The sequence below is a fragment of the Coturnix japonica genome, chromosome 3 (genome assembly GCF_054131305.1).
Source record: "Coturnix japonica strain WE chromosome 3, WE-NBRP24, whole genome shotgun sequence".
Classification (NCBI taxonomy): Eukaryota; Metazoa; Chordata; class Aves; order Galliformes; family Phasianidae; genus Coturnix; species Coturnix japonica.
Window position 1 is genome coordinate 60,516,623 of NC_140665.1, and position 25,693 is coordinate 60,542,315.

Consider the following 25,693-nt stretch of genomic DNA (forward strand, 5'->3'; position numbering starts at 1 on the left):
TTAAAGAAAACTTGGTGTGTAGAGTCTGACTCAGTGGGTTTAGATTTTGTCTACAAAATTCATAATCACACTGATTCATAACCAGTCATTCTTTAGAAATTGGGGAAAAACAGTGTTATCCACAGAATGTAAATAATTACAAACTTTAGCTTTGTACAGTTCAGTTTTGCTTATTTTGCTTTCTCAGTGGTTTAATGGGAGAAAACCTAAAACAATCGATTAAGATTTAGAGCTAGGTATGAGTTCAAAGGTTTGTACTGATATCAGGAGACTCTTTAGCTTAACATGTACCTTCTGTAGCAGAATTCTTGTAAGCCAGCATTCTTCTACTTCCAACTTCAAACACAAGTCAAGCTGGTAGTTATATATATATTCTTAGAAGAACTATGGACAATTCAGTCATCAATATTTTCTGCAGAGACTAGTGAGAAGGTGCCTCTCAGCACCTGGTATCTAGCAAGGCTGGATCTTTTATGATACTGGAACCATAAAAGGCTGTGTTGTCATGACAGTACATAGCACAGTTGACTATTTGCTCGTTGTTATCAAGTCTTGCTATTTTTTTTTTTTTCATGAGGCTTTGTAGTACATGATGCCAGAGGCTCCTGCTTCTAAAGTCATCCCCTTTCCTCTTCCCTTTAAAAAGAAAGATGCACACAGCTATTAAGAGGTGGATGGGACAGATTAAACAAGACAAGTCCAACGCCAAGTTCAGATAATGCTACATAATGTTACTTCTTCCCTGTGAACAAGTTGCTCTGAGTAGTTTTCCTCTTTAGCACTGGAGTTTTCCTTCTCTTTAAAAATGTAATTTCAAAGTCCTTTTTAAGCCACCATCTGTCTTTGCAGTGCATACAGGGATGTCAGTTTTGGAATGCAACAGTTCAAGTCAATTGCCCAGTGAAATGTGTGAGTATTGCCTTAGTGTTCGTTCTATAACACTTATCTCCTGCTTATCAAATACAGATAATGGCAGATGCGGAAAACCTAATCAGAGCAGCATTTCTAAAAACAGATGTCTATATTTTTTTCTGTGCATTTATAATTTCTCTGTTCAGAAACAAATTATAGAATACTGCAAGTTGGAAGAGACCCAATAGGATCAATAACAATTCTTGGCATAGGAATTACCTGTAACATCATTCTGCTTGTCAAAAATTTGGAACACTTTATAATTCATCAAGCTCAACCACTTACCCAGGTTTTCAACTACTGAGGAAGAATTAGTGCTTTTAAGGATTTTACCTTCCTGGGGCCTATCTCATTTTTAAATTCACACATAAAAGTTTCTGGTGTTATTTTTGTGTGTGTATCTTTTCCTTTTTTCACTATTCACCAATACAAAGACTTGGTAGTGTACTTTCACTGTAAAAAATTTCTGATTAATTGGTACCTGTTAAAATACTCTGTGATTATATTTATATTAATCCTATGTTTCACTTATCTGCTTCTTGTTTCTCTTCTTTATTTCTTGTCAGAACAAGACATACACCAGAGAATGTGAGGTAAGCTAAATGCTATCAAATTGACACAAACTTAAAATTATCATAATTTCAGCTGCTACAAAGTTCACAGAATTCTAAAAAATATAATGTAAATACACAAACATAGCTATCAATCCAGTTCTAATTGTTCTGTGTTCCCTAAAGCTGAAGAATGAGTTATGTATTTGAATATACAATCCTTCTTAGCAGCGTGTTTGCATTGAAGGCTGCTCTGTAACAAGGAATATTGCTTTAAAAAAAGCCGTCTGGTCCCACCAGCATGAGACACAGTACAGACCTACTTAAGCTATTTTCTAGGCTCTCCCAGGAGTTCTGTACAGTTTTTCATTGATACTATCAAGGATGAACCCTTAAGAATGCTCACTAAAGCCTGAATGACACCAGCTTGGAGAGAAGGGGAGGCTAAACAAGAAAGAATGGGCACAATACATTCCTGACTGGATAGAGGACATGAATTAAATAAAATGTAATTCAAGAATTTGTCCTTTAGAGCATGGGATGTGACACTGATGGTAGCAGGACTGCAGCTGGGACTGTTGAGGCCAGTGGCTGTATCCAGATGGTGGCAAGTAGGCAGCGAAGGAGTTGGAGAATAAACCTGCTGGAAGGCTGGAAATATAATTGGAAGGACTGATTTTTTGGAGGGTAGTAGTGTGCTTTTCTAATCTGTGAAAATGCAAAGAAAAAAATAAGCAAAATAGTTTACAAATAAAGTAGTAGGTAGTTTTGGAACATAGGAACAATCCAGTAAGTAGCCAACTTATTTCTATAGAAAGACAGAATCAGTATGGGGTGTTTATGGTTTGTTTATTTGTATGCTTTTGCTTGTCTGGCTACACAATATGCCAGTTAAATTCACAAACTGCAAGGGCTTTTTGGGATTATCTTTCTGCTGGATCAGCTGGCTGATTTGACTCCTCATGTAGTGAGGCCAAACACCATGTACTACATGCAGGGGATCATACCACTGCAGTTGGTGGGAAAGGAGGAGGGATAAGTGGAACTTCTCCTTTAGCATAGATTCAGCTCTATTAAGTGACTGCACACTGAGAATGAAATCCAATTGGCATTACTAATTGCAGTATTACTCCTGTTGAATATTACCTCTTGCCTAGGAACAGAGAAATGGCACTGAATTCAGTGGTAATATGCAAAGAAGGGGCAGTTGCTATAGGTAGAGAATAAATTCTTGTTTTCAATCAGAGCAGATGGCAAATTTCCTCTCAAAATTTCTAAGAGCTGGAGCTTCAGTAATCCTCTTACATCAAGCAAAAATTGGATTTATGGTGCTGACAAAGATCAGAAGAAGAAAGGAAAACAATACAAAATACAAGTGGTTGAAAATGTCTGTGACAAATGAAGTTGAAAGCACTACGAATTTACTTGTCAAAATGATGGCATGATCGATCCCCTATAAATTGTGCAGTACTTGGTAGTAAAGTTACAACTTTCAGCTGATAACTAAAGTCTGCTATTACCCAGACCTTTGCCTGCTAGTAATCAAGATAATTCTCTTGGAAATATTTTTTGTTTTCTGAACATGAAAACTGTAATAAGACAGAACAAGGTGGGAAAATAGTATTAATAATGATGATAAAAGAACACACAAAACAAGTGATGCACAATGTAAATTGCTTACTACACACTGACCAGTGCCCAGACAGGCCCTGAGAACTGGACTGCCTCTACAGCGAGCTCTCCCAATTTTGTAGTTCTGCATGATGCCACATGATGTCCTGGTTCTGTCCCCTTCCAGCTCATTGTGCACCCCCAGCTCCTCACGGGCAGGGCACTGCCAGAAGCTTAGTGTAAACACTGCTCAGAAACAACTAAAACATCATGTGTTAACATTATTTCCACACCAAATCCAAAACACAGCACCATAGCAGATACAAGGAAGAAAACTATCTCGATCACAGCCAAAACCAGGACATAAATACTATAAAGGAAGTGTAAATTGGCCAGGACTACTTGGACAAATTATTGATCAGAACCATTTTGAAAATCCCTTGTATGAAAGTGCTTCATTCATGAAAAATAAATGGAGCAGGAGTGAAATACAAAATGTAGAATATGTAACTAGCAAGTTAAAAAACCTTATTTCCTGACTTCACTGCATTCTGTTTCCAGCTTTAAAACAGCTCCATATTTGTGCTTTCTACAAAGGGACAGTGTGTGAGGATGAAAGCCCCAATTCAGTGCTCTGTGAAATTGACGGAATAGCTTTCAGAAAACCCTTTGGAATGAGATTGTGGTTCTGATACTTTATTTTTTAAAACCATGTAATTATTTCCACAAGATTTTTATGTCTTCAAAATGCTCACAGGATTTGTACGTATTTGAAATGTATGTATTTCCACAAAACTAACCACTAATTTCTGTATTCCCACACAGGCAGTTTCCTGTAAGTTTGGCTGTAGTCGTGCAGAGGATGCATATGGTGTTGAAGCACAAAGTAAGACTGAGCTTAGTCCCGTGTCTGATTCACATTCCGATAAATGCAGTTTTCAGACTTACTGCTTTGATTCACAGTCTGAATTTCTTTGGAAAAAAAAAAAAGTAATAGAGATATCCCATGTTTTTGTTTCACCAGAAAACAAACATTTTCTTCTGTTTTTCTTATGAATGAAAAATGAAATAACACCTTTCCCCCTCTTCCTTTCACGTACCTGAGACTTTTTTAATCCAGTCTCAACTGTTTAAGATGATACTTTGTAGAGTACTCATCCTTGACTTCTATGTTGAAATCATTGCCAAAAGCTCCTGTGATTTATATAGTTACAGTTAGGCTAATACTCTAGCTAGAGTAAGCACTGTTGAAATAGACCTCCTGAAAATCCTGTCTACAGATGTCCCCTGTACCTTCTCTAGGTTTCTGTTCAGCAGACATTTAACAGGCAACTACAGTGCATATACCTAAGTACAGAATTGTACTTACCTTGGCTTTCAGTGAGCTTGGCCCAGTTCAGGCTTACTTAAACTATGTTTAAAAAGTCTTGTGATTTATTAATCAGTATTTAAAATAAACTCTTTTCTGTGCTTCACTGCTGTCAGGTATGTGAAGTAATATGTCCAGAGATTGCCATGAAGGAATTTTTCTCACTCTTAGGCTGTATTTTCCCCTCAGACTATTTGAATGAGCCTGGAGCACCATTTGCATCTACCATTGGAAGCCACAATATCACATTGGGTTGGAAGCCAGCTAGTATCTCTGAGGTTAAGTATATTATCCAGTGGAAGTTCCATCAGCTCCCTGGAGACTGGAGGTACACAGAGGTAAAGAAAGGCAGTTCCTTTTACTTTGCAAGGTTTCTTTGGATTTATAATCCAGTCCTACTTCACTGGGATAAACAAAGAAGGTCATTTATTAATAGAGTGTAATCATGCCAAAAAACACAAAGAAAGAAAGTAATAGCCAGATTTTGGAACAGATGTGGCTGTAATTTACTGGTGAATTAGGTGATTGCTTTATTGTTTTCTAGCAATTTGCTAAAACCAGTAGAGCATGTTAGGATTCTTAGTGTACTTGTAGGGCACAAGTTATGTAAATAATATGTTCTTTGCTTTATTTTAGAAACACATTTGATAATACATTAGGCACGTAGAAAAGGTTTCCAGAATCATGAATAGCGTGGGAAGCTGAGAAATGAACAATGATTCCTTTCTTCCAACAAAGGAATCTTGATGGAAGATTGCAGGTAGCAAGTTCAAAACAAGCACGTGAAGGTACTGCATCACTGCATATGTGGTGAAGATGTTCGTCCACATATGTGGATGTTAAATTACTAAATATTAAAACTACTAGAATTCCAAAAAATGATTGGAATAATAACTGTAGAAAAAAAGTGGAAGAAAAATTAGTTCTACTAAATACTAATATTGACAATAAATAAATACTGATATTGCTCTAGAAATGTCAAGACTGAGATTATTCTGGTATTATGATAATTCAGTAATTAGGATCTTTCTACTTTTTTCCACTGAGGGGCAAAAATACTTGGCTATGTGGATAGGTCTCAAACTGATTCAGTATGGCCATTTTTGTATTACACTATTTTGCGTCAACTGCACACTCATTATCTTGCCATCATCTCTCTTGAAACAATGTACAGAGCATGGCGAGTTAGTACAAGAAGGCATGACGACCATCTATTAAGCAGGAAGTCCTTTAGAATTAATCATAGGTTAAATAACAGAGAACAGTAACGTCAGACCATAAATATTTTAGGGTATCTAGGAGGCACTGGATCTTAAATCTAGAGTGCATATTATGTCAGAATTTTAAAATATAGTGCCTATAATGTCTTAGCATTTTAGTTTTTAAACTTTATTCAATTTTACTATTGCATCCATCCTTCTACACATTCCCTCATTGTTTTTTGGTTTTGTGTCCTGAATAACAGAGGAGCTAAAAAAATTTGAAAGGAAGAAAGAACAAATCTTGTGCTCCCGGGATTTGTTCTCATTTAAACTTTTGGATACTTCAGTCCAGTATCCTGAAATATGTTTTGAGCAGATAGCAACCTATGTAGTAACTTAAGATGGAGGAATAATGAAAATTGTGTGTTTATGTGTCGATATAGGTAGTAACTGAAACTTCATATACAGTCAAAGACCTTCAAGCCTTCACAGAGTATGAGTTTCGAGTAGTTTGGATCATAACCTCCCAGATGCAGATCCATTCTCCATCAAGTCCCACTTACCGGACCCATGCTTCTGGAGGTAATGTATTGTACTATCAGACTTTCAGGACTGCATTATAAATGCTTAGGTTTTCTTGTTTCTTCCTTCTTTCATAGAAAAAGAAAAATTATAAGATGCTTACCTTAAGAATTGTGTGTACGTTTTATGCTACGTAACTGCAGAAGACTGGACAAAAATACTGCAAAATCTTTTTATTTGAGCAACAAGATTCAGGGCTGCTTCCTGCTTTCAGTATTAAAAACGTGCACAAAAAAATGCAGGGTCAAAATTGTAAGGACACACTGGATGATTTTATGCATGAGAACTTTTTGAACAAAATACACACATTTTCCCAGACATTTTTTTTCAAAAAGAAACTTTTGCTGAAATGTTGATTACAACATTAAGGTTAATTTCCTTAGATTTAAAAGGTCTGTATATCTACAACAGAAGTATGGAATCTCCCTGCACTCCACTATTTTGAGATAGAAATTACATTTAAATGTTCCCTAGTTAAGACATCATTCATATGAAAAGGCAGATAATATTGTAATATTTGAATATAACTTCCTGGTACATTATTGTCTTATGGACAGTACATGATGTCATGGTACATTATCAGTGTTTTATGGAACTGAGATAAAAAATCTTTAACAATCAGGAACCTTGCATAGATACCAGTTACTTTCCTTTTGTGATAGATGCACATTTTCGTACTGAAAGCTTTGTATACCCTTGAATATAGTACAGGAGAAGGTGCCATAGACTTTTAGTTTGCATCCCATGGTATAGTGCACATAACCTCAAAGAAAAAAGAAGTTAGTTTTCGTGATATCTAATTGCTTTGTTTTCCAGCTTCACTGAGCTTAATGCTGAAACAATGCTGCTTTAGGATCTTACTCTAAAGCACCTGTTCGTGTCCCTGTATGACATATTATTTTTTTTTAACTTTCATCTTGCATCTCTTGTTTAGAAAAATAAAACCAACAAGCTCTCAATATAAAAAGTAGGAGGAAGTATAACTTCAAGATTCCTATTTTATGGATTGTGAAAAATTCAACTGAACAGAGGAGAGAGGACAAGGAAAGGTCTATGAAAACTGAAATTTAGCTTTCAGCAGATTCCCAAGTATACCGTGGTGGAGATCACAACTATGCAAGATGATAGAAGTCACCTTGTAAAGCTTGGTCTGCTTCTTATTTTTCTTTTTACAACAAGAGAACTGTATAGATGATAAATGATCTTCAGTGAAAATGTGATATGGATACAACACTGAAGAGGCACAGTTGAGAGAAAAACATCTCACAGGCCACACTGTCACTTTTTGGTCCACTGTCACATGGATCAGGCTGAGATAAGGGAAAGAAAAGATAAAAGGCTATACACACAAAATAAGAAATTGCTTGTCTTCAATAGTGTGCAGTGAGGCCAGCTTTTATTCACGATCCTTTAGTCCAGGTCGTAATACCTGATTTCTCAACAGCTTATGTAGTATGTATTAATTTATTTATACTAATAAATATGACTAAAGACAGCATTAACGGATATAAAATCTAAAAAAAGTATGTGAAAAATGAAAAAAATTTATCTTAAATACCATCTCAGGATAAATTATTTCTGTCTTATACAGTTCCTACTACAGCTCCTATCATTAAAGATATTCAGAGTTCAAGTCCAAACACTGTTGAAGTTAGTTGGGCTCCACCACTTTTTCCCAATGGATTGATTGTTGGATACAACTTGGTCCTGACCAATGAGAATCATGAACTGTTGAGAGCATCAAGAGGGCACAGCTTTCAGTTCTACTCTACCTTCCCAAACAGCACTTACAGGTAAAAAAAAAGAAAAGATAATCAACATATCCAAGAGCTCTATACCACATCTTGCTCAGGTATAATGGGGTGTGTCTAAATGCCATATCCGGATAGTAGTGCTGTTTACCTACTCTCTTGCCAAAAGCACAGGTATTTTTCTTCAGATAACAAAGTAATTCCAGATGGATAGGCTACTTATCTTTCTTATAGTTTTATGGAAGCCAGGTGGGGAAGAAGGAAAAACAGTTTGATATAGAGCAATAGGCTGCATTTTCTTAGTTGTTTATTTTTTTGCTTTTTTTTTTGTTTGTTTTAGTCTGCATAGCACGTTTTCAGTGTATTCAGGAAATGGTAACACAGCCCTCCCTATTTCTTTACAGATCTGGAAAGTTTCCTCCATTTTTATTAAATACAAGAGCATGCATTCTGCTTGCCCTGGTAAATACAGGCCTTCCTCAGAAATAAAATTGAGTTACTCTTCTGAGCCTAATACCCCATTTGAAATTTACACTTTGAAAATACTATTGTTGCTCCACCTTTCAGATCTGGGGAAGTCAAGTTCTGAGTGGTTATATTTTTTATAGATTTCCAAGAGTGTTTTATGTAAGTGGATCTTTCCCAAAAAAAGCACTTCTGTTACAGCTGCTCTGCTTGAGAAAATGTTTCTCAAGCAATCTCTGAAAAGAAACCCACAAACCAATATCTGTTCCTTTGATTCACCACAGGTTCAGTATTGTAGCTGTTAATGAGGCTGGAGCTGGACCCCCTGCAGAAGCCAACATCACAACACCGGAATCCAAAGGTACAGGCTTAGCAGAGTCCTTATTGCCATCTGTTCCTAGGGATAAAATCATGTTTCCTGGGTTGTTATATCCCCAGTAGAAGAGAATGATACTTTGACTGTAAATAATGCATGACAAGGAGTTGTATGCTGAGGAAGCAACAGTCCATCAGAGATAGCCCTGTTCTTTGGCTGTAGGCATTACTATACAACACAGCCCAGTAACAACCTGAGATAATGGTAGGGCCATAAAAATTCAACTTTAATTATATTACAGATGAAAAATACATCAGAGGTCTGAGGCAGACTGAGAAGATATGTTTTCATTTTCTATATTAAATCTAAGTGCTCATAAAACAAATATTTATTTTAATAACATTTAATATATCACATTATACTCTTATCAAAATGTTCATAGTTATCTCATGAATAAAATGTGAAAGCATATTATATTGTTATTGCTTTTATTGCTGTATTGCTATATTTGTTTTTGCTACATTTACTCATTAGTAATAAAAGTAATGATGCTCTGTAAGCATCAGTCAAGGAAAAAAAAGTTGCTGCCAGAGGAAAGTTTGTGTTCAGATAAACCACTAGTAGGAAAAAATTCAGTGCTATGAAAATGCATCTTCAGAAAAAACACACAAACAAACAAAAAAAACAAGCCCAAAGCAAACAAACAAAACAACAACAACAAAAATCCAACAACAACGTAAGACTCTTCACTTTCTGAAGAAATCCACTTGTCAAATACTTGGAAATTCTAGCAAATATCATGTCTGTCAACATTCGGAGTGGATTTGGGCAATGCCCTCAGTAACAGGCTGCAGCTTTTGGTTAGCCCTGAAAGGATCAGGCAGTTGAAGCTGGTGGTCTTTGTAGGTCCCTTTCAACTGAATTCTATTCTATTCTGCTAGTGAGACTATCACCAGAATGACTTAGATTGTCTGCATCATGTGAGACATGCGTACAACTCAATCTGTTCTGATTATCCAGGAGTGGATTAAGAAAGCATTTGATCACAGTGTTGTGACAACCATATGAGGAAATGGTATCTGATAGCAGATGTCAGATGATATTATATAGTTTTCAAAGAAGTCTGGTGGTGGTGGTGATTATATAATTATCCCATTTCCATTGGATTTCAGGGTGGTGTGGATGTCTTAGTGCCTTTATTTCCTTGGAAATCATAAGAGTTTCCTTTGCCCCAGAGTTCTTCCATTAGGAATACCACTGCTATTTCTTGTAGGTCCTTTCCAACCTTGTGATTCTATGATGATGAGAAACCACTGTTGTGAAGTTCAGGTGTTACACTCACACCCTACACAAGCAGTCAGAAAGTGTTGGTGTAATGGTAACTCTATCCCCTTTCAACACTCAAAGTTTCAGTCAGTCATTGCTAACATAAGAATATATATCGTATTTGCAATGTCTGTTAATAATGTGTCTGAGTTAAAAACATTACTCTGTGCTGTAGTTTTCTGCCTTAACTCCAAATTTCTCCTTTTGTTAGTTAAGGAAAAAGCAAAATGGCTCTTTCTATCCAGAAACCAGTCTTTAAGGAAAAGATACACGGAACATTTCCTTGAAGCCGCCCACTGTCTGCAAAGTGGTATAATACACCACAACATTACAGGTAAAAAATATCATCAGGATCTCTCTTTCTCTCTCAAGTGTAACACACTATACCTGTGTTCAGCCTAGCAGAGTATTATCTTCCCTTTGTAGTCAGTGGTAAGAAATAGGAACTTTCAAGATGTGATTTGATCTATTTAAAGTGACACACTTTAGGATGAGATAAATTGTTTTCCCCAATGCTAGCACTCCATTGAATCTAGGCAACAAGTTCAGAGCTGGACTTTTACGGTAAGTATACAAATTGAAGGAAGATGAAACCAAAGCAGGTGTTTCCATGATTAATGGCTGTGTTTACTCAACAAGAATGCGAGGAACTAAAGTGGTCCAAATTGAAGAATTAACAGAAATTGGCAAAGGATACTGGCTGAAATTAGAGCATCAATAATCGTGGGGCACAGATATCTGTAACAAGGCATTTAAGTAGCCTGGGTCACCAGACTACCACGTTATCTCAAATTACTTGCCACTTTAATGTCTCTTATCTACATTGGTGTGTCTGTGGTCCTTGGAGACAGTGCAGAAATTTGAGTTCATTTTCTGCAGTTTGCAGGGTCACAAAGATGCCAGAGCATGAATGTTGCCCCAGACTAAATACTCTTTGATAGTACCGAGCTGGAACAGATAACATCTAACTTGCATTAGAGTGTATGGTGCTTTGTGAGCAGATACAAACTGCATCTCTTTGCCTTATAGAGGAGGAATCAGTGCCACTCAGTTTGCATTTTGTATGTTCTCTTCTTGTCTGAATTACCTTTCTGAATGGCAATTTCTCACAGTAATGTCACTTACAAGTCAGAGGGGAAGGTTTCCTTGTCTGAACAAAGGCTAGGAGTGAAGGAGAGAAAAAACTAACTTTTGTATAATGGCTGCAGATTGAAAAGTACTTATTTTTTAAATACTGATAAAAAACAAACAAACAAAACAAAACACTGAAAAATTGAGACACATTTCTTACATTATTTGTATATGTCTTTCTGCTTTTAGGAATTTCTGTGAATGTGTATCAGCAAGTTGTCTATTTTTCTGAGGGGAGTTCCATCTGGGTGAAAGGAGTTGTGGATATGTCTGATGTATCTGACCTAACACTCTTTTATGCTGGCTGGGGCAACATTACATCAATCTCAGTAGACTGGCTTTACCAGAGGATATACTTTGTCATGAATGAAAAGGTAATGCTCCGGGGCATTGCTGATTTCTTGTTTCATTGAAATAAATCCTATAATTTATTTTAAATGAGAAATTCTGATTTATAAGTATCATGCATAAAATGTAATTATAGAAATAGATCCTAAACATCAACCCACACATTTCACATGGTAGGAAAGAGAGGAGAGGAGAGGAGAGGAGAGGAGAGGAGAGGAGAGGAGAGGAGAGGAGAGAGGAGAGGAGAGGAGAGGAGAGGAGAGGAGAGGAGAGGAGAGGAGAGGAGAGGAGAGGAGAGGAGAGGAGAGGAGAGGAGAGGAGAGGAGAGGAGAGGAGAGGAGAGGAGGAAGGAAAGGAAGGAAAGGAAAGGAAAGGAAAGGAAAGGAAAGGAAAGAAAGAAAGGAAAGGAAAGGAAAGGAAAGGAAAGGAAAGGAAAGGAAAGGAAAGGAAAGGAAAGGAAAGGAAAGGAAGGAAAGGAAAGGAAAGGAAGGAAAGGAAGGAAAGGAAAGGAAAGGAAAGGAAAGGAAAGGAAAGGAAAGGAAAGGAAAGGAAAGGGGAAGGGGAAGGGAAGGGGAAGGGGAAGGGGAAGGGGAGGGGAAAGGAAGGGAAGGGAAGGGAAGGGAAGGGAAGGGAAGGGAAGGGAAGGGAAGGGAAGGGGAAGGGAAGGGAAGGGAAGGGAAGGGAAGGGAAGGGAAGGGAAGGGAAGGGAAGGGAAGGGAAGGGGAAGGGAAGGGAAGGGAAGGGAAGGGAAGGGAAGGGAAGGGAAGGGAAGGGAAGGGAAGGGAAGGGAAGGGAAGGGAAGGGAAGGAAAGGAAAGGAAAGGAAAGGAAAGGAAAGGAAAGGAAAGGAAAGGAAAGGAAAGGAAAGGAAAGGAAAGGAAAGAAAGGAAAGGAAAGGAAAGGAAAGGAAAGGAAAGGAAAGGAGGAATCAGGTCATATTCAAAGTAAGCAGTCTACAGAGAACTCTGACTTGTCAAATTTTTCTCTCCTCAGGAAAGAAAAAGCTTTCATTTTAACTGTTTTATTTTTGAGACTGGCTTCATACCCAGTTTGTGCCCAAAATGAATGACTTTTCTCCTGTTACTTGTTTCTTCATCTACCTTGTTCAGTTCACACTCTCCTTCAAGAAGGCAGTGTGTGATAACTGCTCAGAGATTATAATGCTCTTCACAGGCAGCAAAAGAAGTTCAAGAGAGAAAGTATTTCATACTACTGATGACAGCTGAGGGTACAACTTCTTCAGTCTGAAGTATAAGTGTAGATGGCAGCCCTGTGCTTGATTCCCTGCTTGTAAAGCATCAGTTACATGAAAGGCCAGAATTTACATGTACCTTCATGTTTGTCTAATGCACTAAGGACTAGAAAGCTGCCCTAGGTGGTCAGTGGGTTATTTTATTTATTTATTTGTTTGTCTAATCTTTCACTTGCTGCTCATGGAGAGGGGAGCTGGAAGAGCAATAGTGAGACAACGTTACAAATACAGCTGCAGACAAACAGACTGAAAGCAGAGCTTTCTGAAGTTGCTGCAGCTTAGGGAAGTCCCTGTTACAGAAGTCCTGCTTCTAGGATTGGAAAAACACTTTCTTCCCTGTTTTCCCTTTCCTACTAGATCATTTTCAAAGCATAGTTTTCTAGTACTCCAGTCTCAGGCTTTTCCCTCTGGGAAGATGACTGACAGACAGCTTTCAGGGTAAGCTGACGTGGGTGCTTTTGTGCTTGTTACACTGAGCACTAAATATTCTTGGAGGCTGACAACACAGAAGCTCAGAAGAACCTAGGCTAGTGGTGTTTTATTGTTGGGATCACCTGAAAGAATCTCAAGTCAGCTTGTTTGCTCAATGGGCAAATGCCCTACACATCTTCAGTTTCTCTTCTCATTCCCTAGATACATGTTTGCCAGTTAGAGAACTGCACGGCAGCTGAAGACATCACTCCTCTTTATGTGACATCTCCTAGGAAGATTGTAGCTGATCCCTATAATGGGTAAGTGTCCTCCTTTGAGGCCTTTGGAGTCAACAGTGCTATAAAACTCCTCTAATTTTCTTCAGTTCATTAGTCATCTGGTTTCTGTTTCAAATTCTTCCATTACCTAAACAAAAGTGCAGTTACAACAAATAGCAAACTAGAAAGCTTTTGGAAGAAGAGTGACACTATGAAGTATTGTTTCTGCATTTTCTTCACTAGGTTGTTAGAAGAGATTAAGTGTGTCTCATGTAGAAATTTGGTTTTCATAAGCTTGATGCATTTACAAATACAAAGCTCTTTGTTTCTTAAATGTCTGTGATTAATACTTGAGTTATTAAGGAAGAATATTCTCTAGTAGTCTGCCAGCCAGATTCCCAGAAAGTAAAAAACTGTGTGCTTATTTCTCCCAGAATGTATATATGTATGTATATAGTACCAAAAGTATTTTCCTACTGTCTGAGTAAAGAGAGATGCAACTCTGAGCTGTTTAAGTATGTGTGGCTCATCTTGGAGCCCTTGCACTGTAGTTATTTGGGTCTGTTTTGCTCCATGGCCAGGTATATTTTCTGTCTTCTGGAGGATGGCATATACAGAGCAAATCTTCCACTCTTTCCTGGCACTGCCTCAGCAGCTTCACTAGTTGTGAAATCCCACACTTTGAGAGACTTCATGATCAACTTCCAGTCTAAGAGACTTATTTTCTTCAACAAAACAGAACAGGCCTTTGTGTCGGGTTTTCTTGATGGTTCAGAACTTCACACTCTGCGATCACACGTGCCACTTGATGACATGGAGAGCTTTGTTTATGAGAATAACATATTTACTGTCACAGATGGCCGGGCAGTTTTCCATGAGGAGATCTCGCAAGTGGGAAGTTCTAGCTTCAATGAGTATGTTGTAGATTGCAGTTTGGAATATCCAGAGTATTTTGGCTTTGGCAATTTGCTTTTCTATGCAACATCAATTCAGCCTTTTCCTTTACCAACTCTTCCTCGGCTTGTAACAGTGCTATTTGGATTGGATCAAGCTGTGATCAGCTGGAGTCCACCTGAACACACTATTGGAACCAGTAAGTTCAGCTGTTATATCCTCAAGTCCAATCCTTCTCTTTCTAGAGGAAAAAATTTCTTGGTTTTCCTGTTTTTGACGTTGGGCTTTAGTGATTTCAAAAGCCAGTAAGTGTGGATTTATCCCAGTTTGAAGAATTTAACACTTGCCAATAAAATAACTGAAATATCTGCATAAATTAATAAAATGTTATATTGGAGAATAACTGTCCTTTCACTTGCAAGGGATTTTAAGCAAGGTTCTATATTATGTATGATACAAAGTGGCAGTAATGTTAGTTGATGGTATCACACAGGAAATGCATGCCTGTGATGCAGAGTCTTTAATCAGTGCTGTGGTCTCTATCTTCTGTTCACGTGTATTTAAACAGTGCTATGGTTTAATCTGGCAGGCAGCTCAGCACTGCACAGCTGTTGCCTTGCTCTCCCACTCCCAGTGGGATGATGGAGAGAACTGGGAAATAAACAATAAAGTAGAACTCATGGGTTGAGATAAAAAACAATTTATTAAGACATAAAAAGAAAATAGATAAAAAAAAATAGTAACAGTAATACATGTGTTTATATACACACAGAGAACAAGTGATGCCCAATGAAGTTGCTCACTACTCACTGACCAATGCTCAGTCTACCAAGCAGAAACTCCCACCCCTGGCCAACTCACCACAGATTTTTTAGGTTTTTTTTTGTGTGTGACATAATGTATTATGGAATATTCCTTTGACCACTGTCCTGGTTCCTGGTTATCACCAGAAAACTGTGTGTTTGGGAAAATTATGGTTCTTCTTGCTTCATTCTTCTTGGGGAATTGAGTCACTACTTTTCATCACAGAGTGGAGAATATAAATTTTCAGTTTATTTGTTTCCTAATTCCTCTGACACTGGCATTTTTGAAACAAGTCTCCAACTTACAGCTTTCTAGGAGAATGAGTATCTTCTCTGTGATGTAAATTAAACACATTTGTTTGCATCTCACAGGTCAGTCTGCTTGGCAGAACTGGACCTATGATGTGAAAGTGTCATCTCGAAGTCTTCCTGAGGAGGGATGGGTCATCTCAAACATTACTGACACCAGGTTTACTGTGAAGAATCTGGTCAACTTCACAGAGTATGAGATGTCAGTCAGAGCCGTGTCTCCTGCTGGTGAAGGACCATGGTCAGAGCCATTTAGAGGCATGACATTTGAAGAAGGTGAGAATTTCATTGTTACTCAGAAGGAATGAAGAATGAGTTATGTGTACATCTTTTCATCTTATGAAGCCCTGGCAAAGACTGAAAAATGAGGGGCACAAAAAGGGTCCATCTTGAAAACATTAAAAATTATAGGATAATTATATTCACACTAAGTTAAAGAAACAAGATTCTCAAACTGCAACAGGATTATATAGCATGTATTTATCATTTACATTTATTTATATATAAGAATGTATTTTCTAATGCAAATGTACTGTTGAACACGCTACCTGATGCATGGAAGAAAGATAAAAACAGTTATACGAGGGGTGCTCTGTCCTCTGTAAAATACTTTCCATAATAAAGTAGTTAGAGTGGCTTTTTAGGTATTAGTGACAGCTTATGGGAAAGTGTGGGCTCTCTAAAAGCTGAAAACTCTTGGGTTTAGTGCAGTTAAAGAGGGAAATGGATGTGTGTATAATGTCTGAGACTAGTATATTTTTGGAATGTATTTTGAAACCTAGTTCACCCCCTAAAAACCTGTGTCTGGCTGGAAAAAGATTTCAACTTAAGGGAGTGGGCTGGGACTTGAAATCTAGGTTTGTTTTTTTTTTTTTATTTCAGCCAGAAGTACCCAAACTTGCAGGGTTTCAGATTATCTTGCTGTTCTGGGTCTAAATGTTCCCTGAATTTCTGACTTTCTCAAATTATTGAGAAAGCCTGCCTTCTTTGTCCACTATTGCATAGAACAAAACAATTTTAACAGTGTGCTTCTGGAACTTTCCAGAAATAGGAACCCCATCTAGAATGATTCAATTACAAATATACATAACTCTTTATTTGTGTGTACAATCTCAGTTTTCTTTCTTTACAAGCTGAAGAAGAACCATACATATTGGCAGTAGGTTTGGAAGGGCTCTGGAAGCAGAGGCTGGATAGCTACGGGCCAGGGGAACTCCTCTATTCTGATATTAGAAATATTTCAGGTAAATACTATCCAAGCTGCATACCAGTGTTATAATGTATTCATAAATTTCATCAACAGAACTGAAAGGCATGAGTTTTCATTGCAGCAGTCCAGACTTGAACACGCAGTGAAACAGCTTCATTGGAGCCAAGCCATTGAGTCCATCCTCTTTCTTCTGCTTTGTGGATCAAATTAGTCCTCAGTGAAACTCTGCTGATGTCATCATGGTTACAGCAGAGCTGAAATCAACTCTCTGAACCAATGGCTGTGCCTCCAGCATCCTGATAGATGTCATACTTTTCTAATCATCAAAATGATATATGTAGAAATTGGTGATTTCTACAAGAAAGTACTTATCTTTATGTTAACTAAGCCTAGCTGTTCATTTGTATTCATTTTTAAAATGTAGAGTGTCTGGATTCTTTTTACCTATCTGTATGTATATATATTTAATGTGCTTGTGAAATACTAAACATCTTCCCTTTTTTCTTCAAGACCTCGACTGGTATAATGACACTCTGTATTGGAGTAATTCTATGGGGAAAGTTCAGACCTGGTCGATGAATAAGAAAGAGGGTACCACTGAGAATGTTTATGTACCTGACATCAAAAATGCAAGAATGTTGGCCTTTGATTGGCTGGGACAATGCTTGTATTGGGCTGGCAAAGCAAATACGGTAGGGTAGAGTTGCATTTTAAAACATAAAAATAAAAACTTGAAGTCAATATGAAAATCATAGAATAATATTTGGGTAGACAATATTTACTACTTGCAATCAGAGATGGATTTGCTATTGTGCTACACAGTAAAGAGGCCTTTGTTGTGTGATTTTCCAGTTAGAAAAAAGTTTGGGGTAAAATGTTCACAAATACTGACTAATGCAGGATACTGAATTGTTGGTGCAAAATTAGTTAATCAAATACACTTTCAACAGTTCTGTAGGATTCAGTATTGTAAAAATGAGTGAAGACAGTGAAGAAGGAGGCTGCCAAGTCCATCCCATCTAGGAGGGATGGACTTTATTTTAAACTTTATGTATGTAGCAAATTTGGCATGATTTGTTTACACAAAAATTTTCAAGTTAGGCTTCTGTAGTGTGATATTTTGCAGAACACTGCAGTTAAAAAATAATTACAATTGCACTTTGTACACTCTCATATCAGGAACGTTGACATGTGAATTATTTAAAAGGTAACTGACTTCAAAATTGCAGTGCTAATTTATGCAGTGCTGTCAAATTATGCCTTTCATTTCTTGTAAGTGCAAAGTCAGAAGCTGTTTTAAAAACTGGAGCTGGGAGGCCAGATTTCACACTGTGTTGCACCCTCATTTACACTCGTGAATAGTGAATAAGAAGCGGGAGAGAAACTGTCAGACAGAAGGCTGATGAAACTCAGAAAGCCAAGGGGTATAAATATTTCAGCTTTTCCTTTTGTTAATTTCTGGCAAACATTAACTAATGATTTTGCCTTGCTCTTCTTGCACTTTGAACACAAAAGCTTAGACTTTGAAGCCTTAGGCTTACATAAATTTGTAATAAATGGCTGTGGGAAAGTCACTGAATTGATCATGGCTGATAATATAGGTGTGATTATAAAAACAATTCTTCTGTCCCTAGATCTACAGAAAATCACTGCTAGGAGGCCATACGGATGTTGTGGCTCATGTTGTATATATAGTGAAAGATCTGGTGGTGGATTCAGTGAATGGTTATTTGTATTGGGCCACACCATACACAGTGGAGAGTGCGAGACTGAATGGAGAGGAGTACCTTATATTACAAGAGCATCTACAGTTTTCTGGCAAACAGGTGACTACTGGCATCATTTATTTCTTTTTATTTTTAATGTGTTTTAGTGATTACCCTTGAGTATAGTCAGAATTCATGGTTGTTACAACCACCATGTTAAAATCAGAAGAAAAGCATGCCTTCCTTCAGTATTGTTTTGTCATTTTGAGAGTGAGGTAAGAATTACATCATGTAATACTCATACTATGATTCTGTTACTTCTACTACTGCTGTGCTAGTGTGGATGCCAAATCTCACACTGGCAGTCCCTATCCTGACTGTTCCTGCTCCTTGCATGACCACAAGAACAAGACTTATGTTTTGCGTACCCTGTATCATCAATTTATCTTCCTTTTCCCAGTCTTCCCTTTCTCATTTTGCCCCAATCAGCTGCAGGCCTTTCCCCAGCTTGGCACATCTCCCCTTGCTGCATCCTTTTGAGAAGCTCCAGGTGGCTGAGAAGAGGCTGCTGCAGAGGAGGGTGTCACTTCTGGGAGGAGGGAAGGGGCTTTTTGTAAGAGTGAGAAAAGCTAGTATAGGATGAAGAAATGATGGGAGTTGTTTCGCTATATTAGGGTGGATAATGCATTTGATGAAGGCATAAGCTGGTGGAGTGAAGAGACACAGAGCACATAAAAGACCTTACAAATTGTGGGTGCCTATTAACTCACACCTTTCCTGACTGGATACCTCCTGATGTGCTCTGAGAGAGCTCTCTGCTCTTCCCAGACAGCTTCTGTCTCCCTGCTGACTTCTTATTTTTCTTTTCCACTCACCCTTCTCAAGACATGTAAGGGCTCAATTCACTGTTGGCTCCTCACAGACCATCCTTGCTTTCTCTAGACCTATACTGATGCTGCTGCGACCATGTGGGATTTGCCATGCCAGGGACTTGTCCTCTTTCTTGAAAGGTGGGATTCAGAGTTGCCAGTACAGCCAAAGAACCCAGACTGAAAGTTTACCTTATGAAAAGATCTGCCAGAGTCTTTGCAGTTGCATATATGTACTTCCTTCCTTTCACTGACTCCTTTCTCTTCCTTGTGTAGTTGAGATATGAGTGGTAGATGACCCAGTTTCCTGGCAGAAAGTACTTTTATTGCTGCAATGGGGACAGGAGAAATCTGGGAGTCATTAAGATGGTAACTGCAGAATTGGTGAAGCATGTAAGGTTTTCTGAACACTTGAGCATCTCCTAGGAAGTCAGATCAAGTGACCATCCCCTCTATTGCAGTTCTGTTAATCTCTGGAGTCTCTCTCAAAGAAAAACTGAATGATCCCCTCTTCCAGCCACAGGCTGTGAGGGGTTTCACTCTGCCCAAGGAACTGAGGTGAGGCATAACTTGACAACTACAGAAGACATCTTCTCAGATCCTATTGCTGCAACAGCTTTAAAACACATCTTTTGCTAAAGAAGCCTTTTAAAAAAATTCTATCTATCTGCCCAACAAGCTTTGTTCCTGTTTTTACCTAAAGACAGGCTCTCTAATAAAGAGCTTTCTGAAACTCTGGAGATCTGTGTCTTCTGACACAGTATCTTGTGTTAGTTCCCAGAACATTTCAACACCCTTCTTTAAGTGGAGAAGAGACTGGTGTTTCTAGATTAAAAACAAAAAACTCAAACCTATTTGAGTTTTTTGCACAGGTACAAAACAAAACAAAAAAAACCCCACAATAACTTCTACTCAGGTCTGATTTAGTCTTTAAATGGTTATTAATGCTTGTGAAGGCCAGCTGATCTCATAAGTCTCTGTTGCATTCAAGCTGAGAGGGAATTTGTTGAGGAGAAGGAACCTGGTTCTGATGTGGCACATGGTTAAAGTGTAAATCTGAACACACATACAGAGAAAGATGCCTATGCTGCAGAGGATCAAACTTCTCCACAGAGGCTGACTAGTATGGACTGTCTTCAAGGGAAGATGTATGTCATACAACCTCAATAGCACACACACACTTCTCATGTATCTTCTGATCTGTTATGACAACTTGCATTTTAGCCTAAGTGACAGAAGTCACCTTCCCCTCCTTCTCTTTTGACCTATGACCTGTTTCTCTGAATCATCTCGTTCTAACCTCAGATTTCTTGTTCTCATCTTCAGGGCCTTTGGCAGCAGTAAGACTGCCTGTCTGTTGCTGTCATTTTTTTCTGCACCTTTCTCTGTGTCAGTGATACCAGCCTTCAACCCTCCACTTATTCACACCTCCTACAAACAAATATCTCCTGCTTCTGTGCTGCCCCTACTCTGTGCACTGACTTCCTGAACTCAGCCTCCTGCTGTGATGCACACAGGAAAAACGCCAAGTAAAAATATCTAAAGGGAGCAGTGACCAATTGTAACTGATGGGTGATTATTTATTAAAATGAAACCTGGAATAAGCTCATAAAAAAGGCAGTACAATGTTGTTTAGTGTTGGAGTTACTAAGCTGATTGTCACTGTCCCATATAAATATGAATATGTGTGTTTTTACAAGTAATAATGTGTATCTTCCTGAGGCAGTGGAGCCCTTTATCATGAAAAGAGTACCTTCTTAACATTAAAACACGGGTGTACTAGATGATTGCTATTATGCAACTGTTGGAGCATGCTCTCTACATAAGCGTTTCGTGCTGGAACTTACTCATTGCTTTTCTGATGAAGAATTTCTGTTCAACTGGTCAACACAGGGCTGTCAGCTTGAAATGTGAGTAATGGGACTAGAAGATCACTACTGTGGTGACAATAGGTGTCCTGAACAAGTTTGAAAGCAGAGTTTGAACGTTCTTTGGCAGGAACTAGATCTCTTTATGACAATTATTTTATTTTGCAATCAATTTTGCTGCTTAGCTGTTGTGCATTGATATAGTTTGATGGATCTTGGCAGAGCTACTCTGGCTTGTTACAGTTTAGGATCTGGCCCAGAATATTCAAAGCACTTAAATAGTTTACACTGTACAATATGCCTGGGACAAAATAAATTTGTAGGGAGTAGCAAAGATCACCGTATGCATGAGGGGCCAGGACCTTCTAGATCTTGCCTTTTAATGTTGCTAGTCAAGGGGTATTTCAAGTAGCTACACTTATTTTTCACCCTGTGATGTGAAATTACTTTGCACAGTCACAACTAGATATCATGCCCAGTAACTCCCATGAAATGGAAAAGTCTGCCTGTTTTTGAAGCAGAAGGGAAGGGTGGTGTTAAATAACCACCTAACTCCTGAATATGAATAGTACATACAAATATTTATCTCCCTTTTGTTAATGGTGATACAGGGACCAGAGGAAAGAATATGGTCTTGCCTGTGGGAAAATCTAATAGTTGTAGAAAGAAAACATTGAGATGTTTCAAAAACTGTGGTAGATTCAGGAATATATAATTCAGTGTTGCACACAGATGGAAGAATAGGTATATGTTATAAAATATAACGCTTTTGGTTAAATATGCACTAGGGCACATACATACTGTGAGATATTTTTAACAGCAACAGGAGCAATCATTCAAACCTTGATTTCTTGACATACAGTGTCAACAGAAATATGTCAAGAATGTGATTACATAAGGACAAACAGACAACTAAGTGATACAGCATTTGCTTTCCTGTCATCATCTTCTGCAGTTATTAATGAAGAGTTAAAAAAAAAAAAAAAAAAAGGTGCTCCATTTACATTCATAATGAAAATCTAACCTTATAAAAGAAGAGCTACAACTAGTTCTCAGTTGCAAAGTTTGTGTGCTGCAGGAAAACAAGTTCAGGAAGGCCTCTAACCACTTGTAAGCTGTGCTAATGATGTGGCACGGACTGAACTTGATAACATTTAGCAGACGGACTTGTGGAAGCAAATTCATTGTCACTTACAGAACAGATTAATAGATGACTGATTTCTATTATTTTGCATATAGTGCTGAGTCTATTTTTTTGTGTTGCAAAAATCAAAAAGCTTTATTTTGAATATTAAATCCCATTTAAAATGGATAAAATAAATCCTGCATCTGACTTAAATGAAGGTGAAATATTGAAATAACAAACAGTGGGATCACCTAATTTTTTTGCCCTGAATCTCATTTAATAATGCATTCTTTACTAAAATGTGAACACTTGAATTTCCTGTTTAGCTGAATAGATCAATTAAAAAATGCATGCATTTTACAGAAGAAGTGCAATACATTAAATATTTAATGCCTAAAATCAAAGCTAAAAAACAAAGACAGAAGAACTGAAACACTTCTTTCAAATAGATGTTCTGATTTTCAGACTGAATATCAACCATCTGTTTCAGACAAAGAATATTAAAATACCAGAGGTGTTTTGGAAATGTTGATAGGTTGTTTCACTAATCACTTGATACACTACTGCCATAAATCTGAAGCACTCAAATATTCTAGGAATGAATGCTGCGACAGATGCTCATAAAATGCAATCTAGAAGTCATCAGCTGCTATAAATGAATGCCCACCAAGGAGGTGATTGTTTTCTAGTGTTACCTCTCTTGGTATTAAAATAAATGTTCATGTTAATAGTGCTATTTTTGTCAACAAAGAGCTACACGTAATGCTGTCTGCACAACACTGATGACCAAAGGCTTCTGTCAAGAAGTGAAAGTGTGTACAAATTGCACTTTGAACTTTTTGTTTCTTAGGTGGTTGGTTTAGCTTTGGATCTCACCTCTGGTTTTCTTTACTGGCTTGTGCAAGATGGTCTGTGCCTAAACCTATACAGAATTTCTATTTGCAAAGAAAGGTAAGTTAATAGTACAGTGAAGAGTGAGCAAAGCCTCAAAATGGTGGTAAGGTAACACTTTGCTATAGAAAGGGAAAGGGGAACTTCACAGAAACCAAGACAAAGGGTAACTGTAGATAGTTTACATTTAAAAGGGCAGGGAAAAGGGGAATTACAGACACTTAGTCAAAAGAAAACCAGAGAAGAGGGCAATAAAGATAAGAAGAAACTGTCCAGAGACCTCTGACAAGAAGAAGGATTAGATACCCCCGGGCAAGACGATGCTTACGTGGGAGAATGGTACCAGCAGATAACACCAAGAAGAAAACAGAAGAAGAATTTCACCCCAAAACAACGGCAAGGGTCGCGGGGAATGGGGTCAGGGGGAATGAGGGAATGGGGTTGCGGGGAACGGGGCCATAGGGAATGTAATGAATATGTAATCAAACTGAGGAGGAGACTATTGATTATGTATTAGCTTAACCTATATCTGTAACACACTTTTCTCTTTACGGTGTGCAAGTTTGGTGGAGCTATCCCCCTTGCACCCGGCGCTGCGCAATAAACATACCTGCTTTATAACCCATCTCTGGATTATAGAGTTTGATTCCGCAAGTCAATTTGGCACCCCAGATGGGACTACCTCTGTTTGGCTGCGGGACCAGCTGAGAAGGGGGACGCCTTTGGCGCGCCCCGAGATTTCTCGGAAGGACTCCCCTCCCTCATCTGATCACTGCAGGAGCAGACAAGAACCATCTGTCGGCGGAAAGGTATGTGAAACTGGGAAACGGGGGTCCCGTAAGTCGTGAGGAGACGTCCTACGCAGGGCACAGTGGAGTCGGCGTGCTCCCCCCCTAGGGACGTGAGCTCACGGGTTAGGTTAGGTTGCCGGCTGGGTTAGGACTCCCTAGGGAGTGCCTACAAAGGGGCCAGTAAGTCGTACGCATGGTAAAAGAGCTATTGCTCACATTCAGGTGATTGCTAATTGGGCAGAGCTTGTCTGCTTTCTCTGGTACAGGGTGATTTGTGTAATCCTGGGATAATTGGTATCGTACAGCGCTGTCTATATAGGTGGCCTAAGTCAACAACTAGCACCGGTGTTCTTAACATCTTTGGTTAAGCTTAACAAATGATATATTGTAATTGTGTTTGAATTGTCGTGTGAGTGTGGTGTGAGTGAGACGCAGCACAGCTGCGGGGCGAGTGCGGAGTCCCGACCCGCGGTTCCGTCCTCCCGCGAGGGAAACGGCCGGGGACGGACGAAGCGAAAGTTGTCTCCAATACTTGTTTATCTTTGTTTTAATACGTGTTTATTTTGTATTATTAGTTACCGGTTGTTGTAAAGTACGTGGTCATAAGTCATAACGATACTGTTGTGTCAGAAGTGGTTTTACTTATAAAAGAATACGATTGTTTATATTAAGTTACGATGGGGAAATCACAGAGCAAAGAGGTCCCTGAGCGCACACCCCTGGGTTGTATACTGGCACACTGGCGAGATATTGCTGGGAAATCAAGAGGAACCCTGAGTCGGAAAAACTTGATTAAATATTGTAATCAGTGGTGGTTGGTGTATAAGCTGGAGGAAGGGGAGAAATGGCCTCTAAATGGAACAGTAAAATATAATACAATCTTGCAGCTTATGTTGTTTCTGAGGAGAGAAAATAAGTGGGAGGAGGTAGCATATGCAGATATGTTCTTCACCCTCCGCAACCACCCGGAATGGCAGAAAGAGTGTGGAATGGGACCGCCACAAGATCCTTTTGTACTAACTATAGAAAAAGTACGGCGGGAGGCAAAAGAAAGTAAAATAAAACGCTGCTGCTCATCCTGTAGTATCGGACAGCAGTGCACAAAGACAGGCAAGGTTAGGGAGCCTGAAGAATTGTCGGAATATCTCCAGGTTCAGCGGGCAATAAGGGTGAGAAATGAGGAAATCCCACTAGATCCAGAAATGCCTTCTCTTGAGGATTCTAATCCTCCTTCACCCCCTTCACCCCCGGCCCTCCCTTCTCCCCCTGAGCCTCCTGCCTCCCCAGTAGCCTCACGTACCCGAAGCCAGCAGCCGTTAACAATAGCTCCGTTGAGGGAAGTGGTACGTCCAGAGGGGGGTACAATGTTAGTTAAAGTTCCGTTCTCTTCATTTGACTTAGAATCTTGGAAGGAGGTTTGTAAAAACTACCGAGATGACCCATCAAAGGTAGCAAGACAAATGCAGTTTTTAGTTAGACAATTTGAACCAGACTGGAATGATATTCAGTTGCTGTTAGATCAACTGACCGAAACAGAAAAACAACTGGTTCTAAGAACAGCACAAACCCTGCTTGAGGATAATTTGCGAGGAACAGATGAAGATATTAAAGACTATTTCCCATTACAAAACCCTCGCTGGGACCCAAATACAGATCATGGGAGGGAGCTTTTGGAGAGATACCGAGAATGGGTAATAAAGGGAGTAGAAAGAGCTATCCCTA

At 38.7% G+C, this 25,693-nt stretch overlaps 1 protein-coding gene across 2 annotated transcripts in view; it reads left to right on the forward strand.

Annotated features, from left to right (window-relative positions):
- The window catches only part of ROS1 (ROS proto-oncogene 1, receptor tyrosine kinase), an 80,292-nt gene that overhangs the window by 2,263 nt on the left and 52,336 nt on the right, over window positions 1-25,693 (forward strand). For both annotated transcript variants that reach the window (XR_014944112.1, XM_015858759.3), the window contains exons 3-18: window positions 850-909; window positions 1,479-1,505; window positions 3,900-3,960; window positions 4,633-4,781; window positions 6,089-6,227; window positions 7,819-8,020; window positions 8,728-8,804; window positions 10,297-10,419; window positions 11,406-11,590; window positions 13,449-13,546; window positions 14,086-14,597; window positions 15,574-15,786; window positions 16,644-16,754; window positions 17,231-17,412; window positions 18,355-18,546; window positions 23,140-23,240. Coding sequence is in view for 1 of the 2 variants with exons in the window: in XM_015858759.3 (XP_015714245.2) it covers window positions 850-909; window positions 1,479-1,505; window positions 3,900-3,960; window positions 4,633-4,781; window positions 6,089-6,227; window positions 7,819-8,020; window positions 8,728-8,804; window positions 10,297-10,419; window positions 11,406-11,590; window positions 13,449-13,546; window positions 14,086-14,597; window positions 15,574-15,786; window positions 16,644-16,754; window positions 17,231-17,412; window positions 18,355-18,546; window positions 23,140-23,240 (2,432 nt within the window). In the remaining variant the exon portion in view is untranslated. The remainder of the gene's footprint in view (window positions 1-849; window positions 910-1,478; window positions 1,506-3,899; window positions 3,961-4,632; window positions 4,782-6,088; window positions 6,228-7,818; window positions 8,021-8,727; window positions 8,805-10,296; window positions 10,420-11,405; window positions 11,591-13,448; window positions 13,547-14,085; window positions 14,598-15,573; window positions 15,787-16,643; window positions 16,755-17,230; window positions 17,413-18,354; window positions 18,547-23,139; window positions 23,241-25,693) is intronic.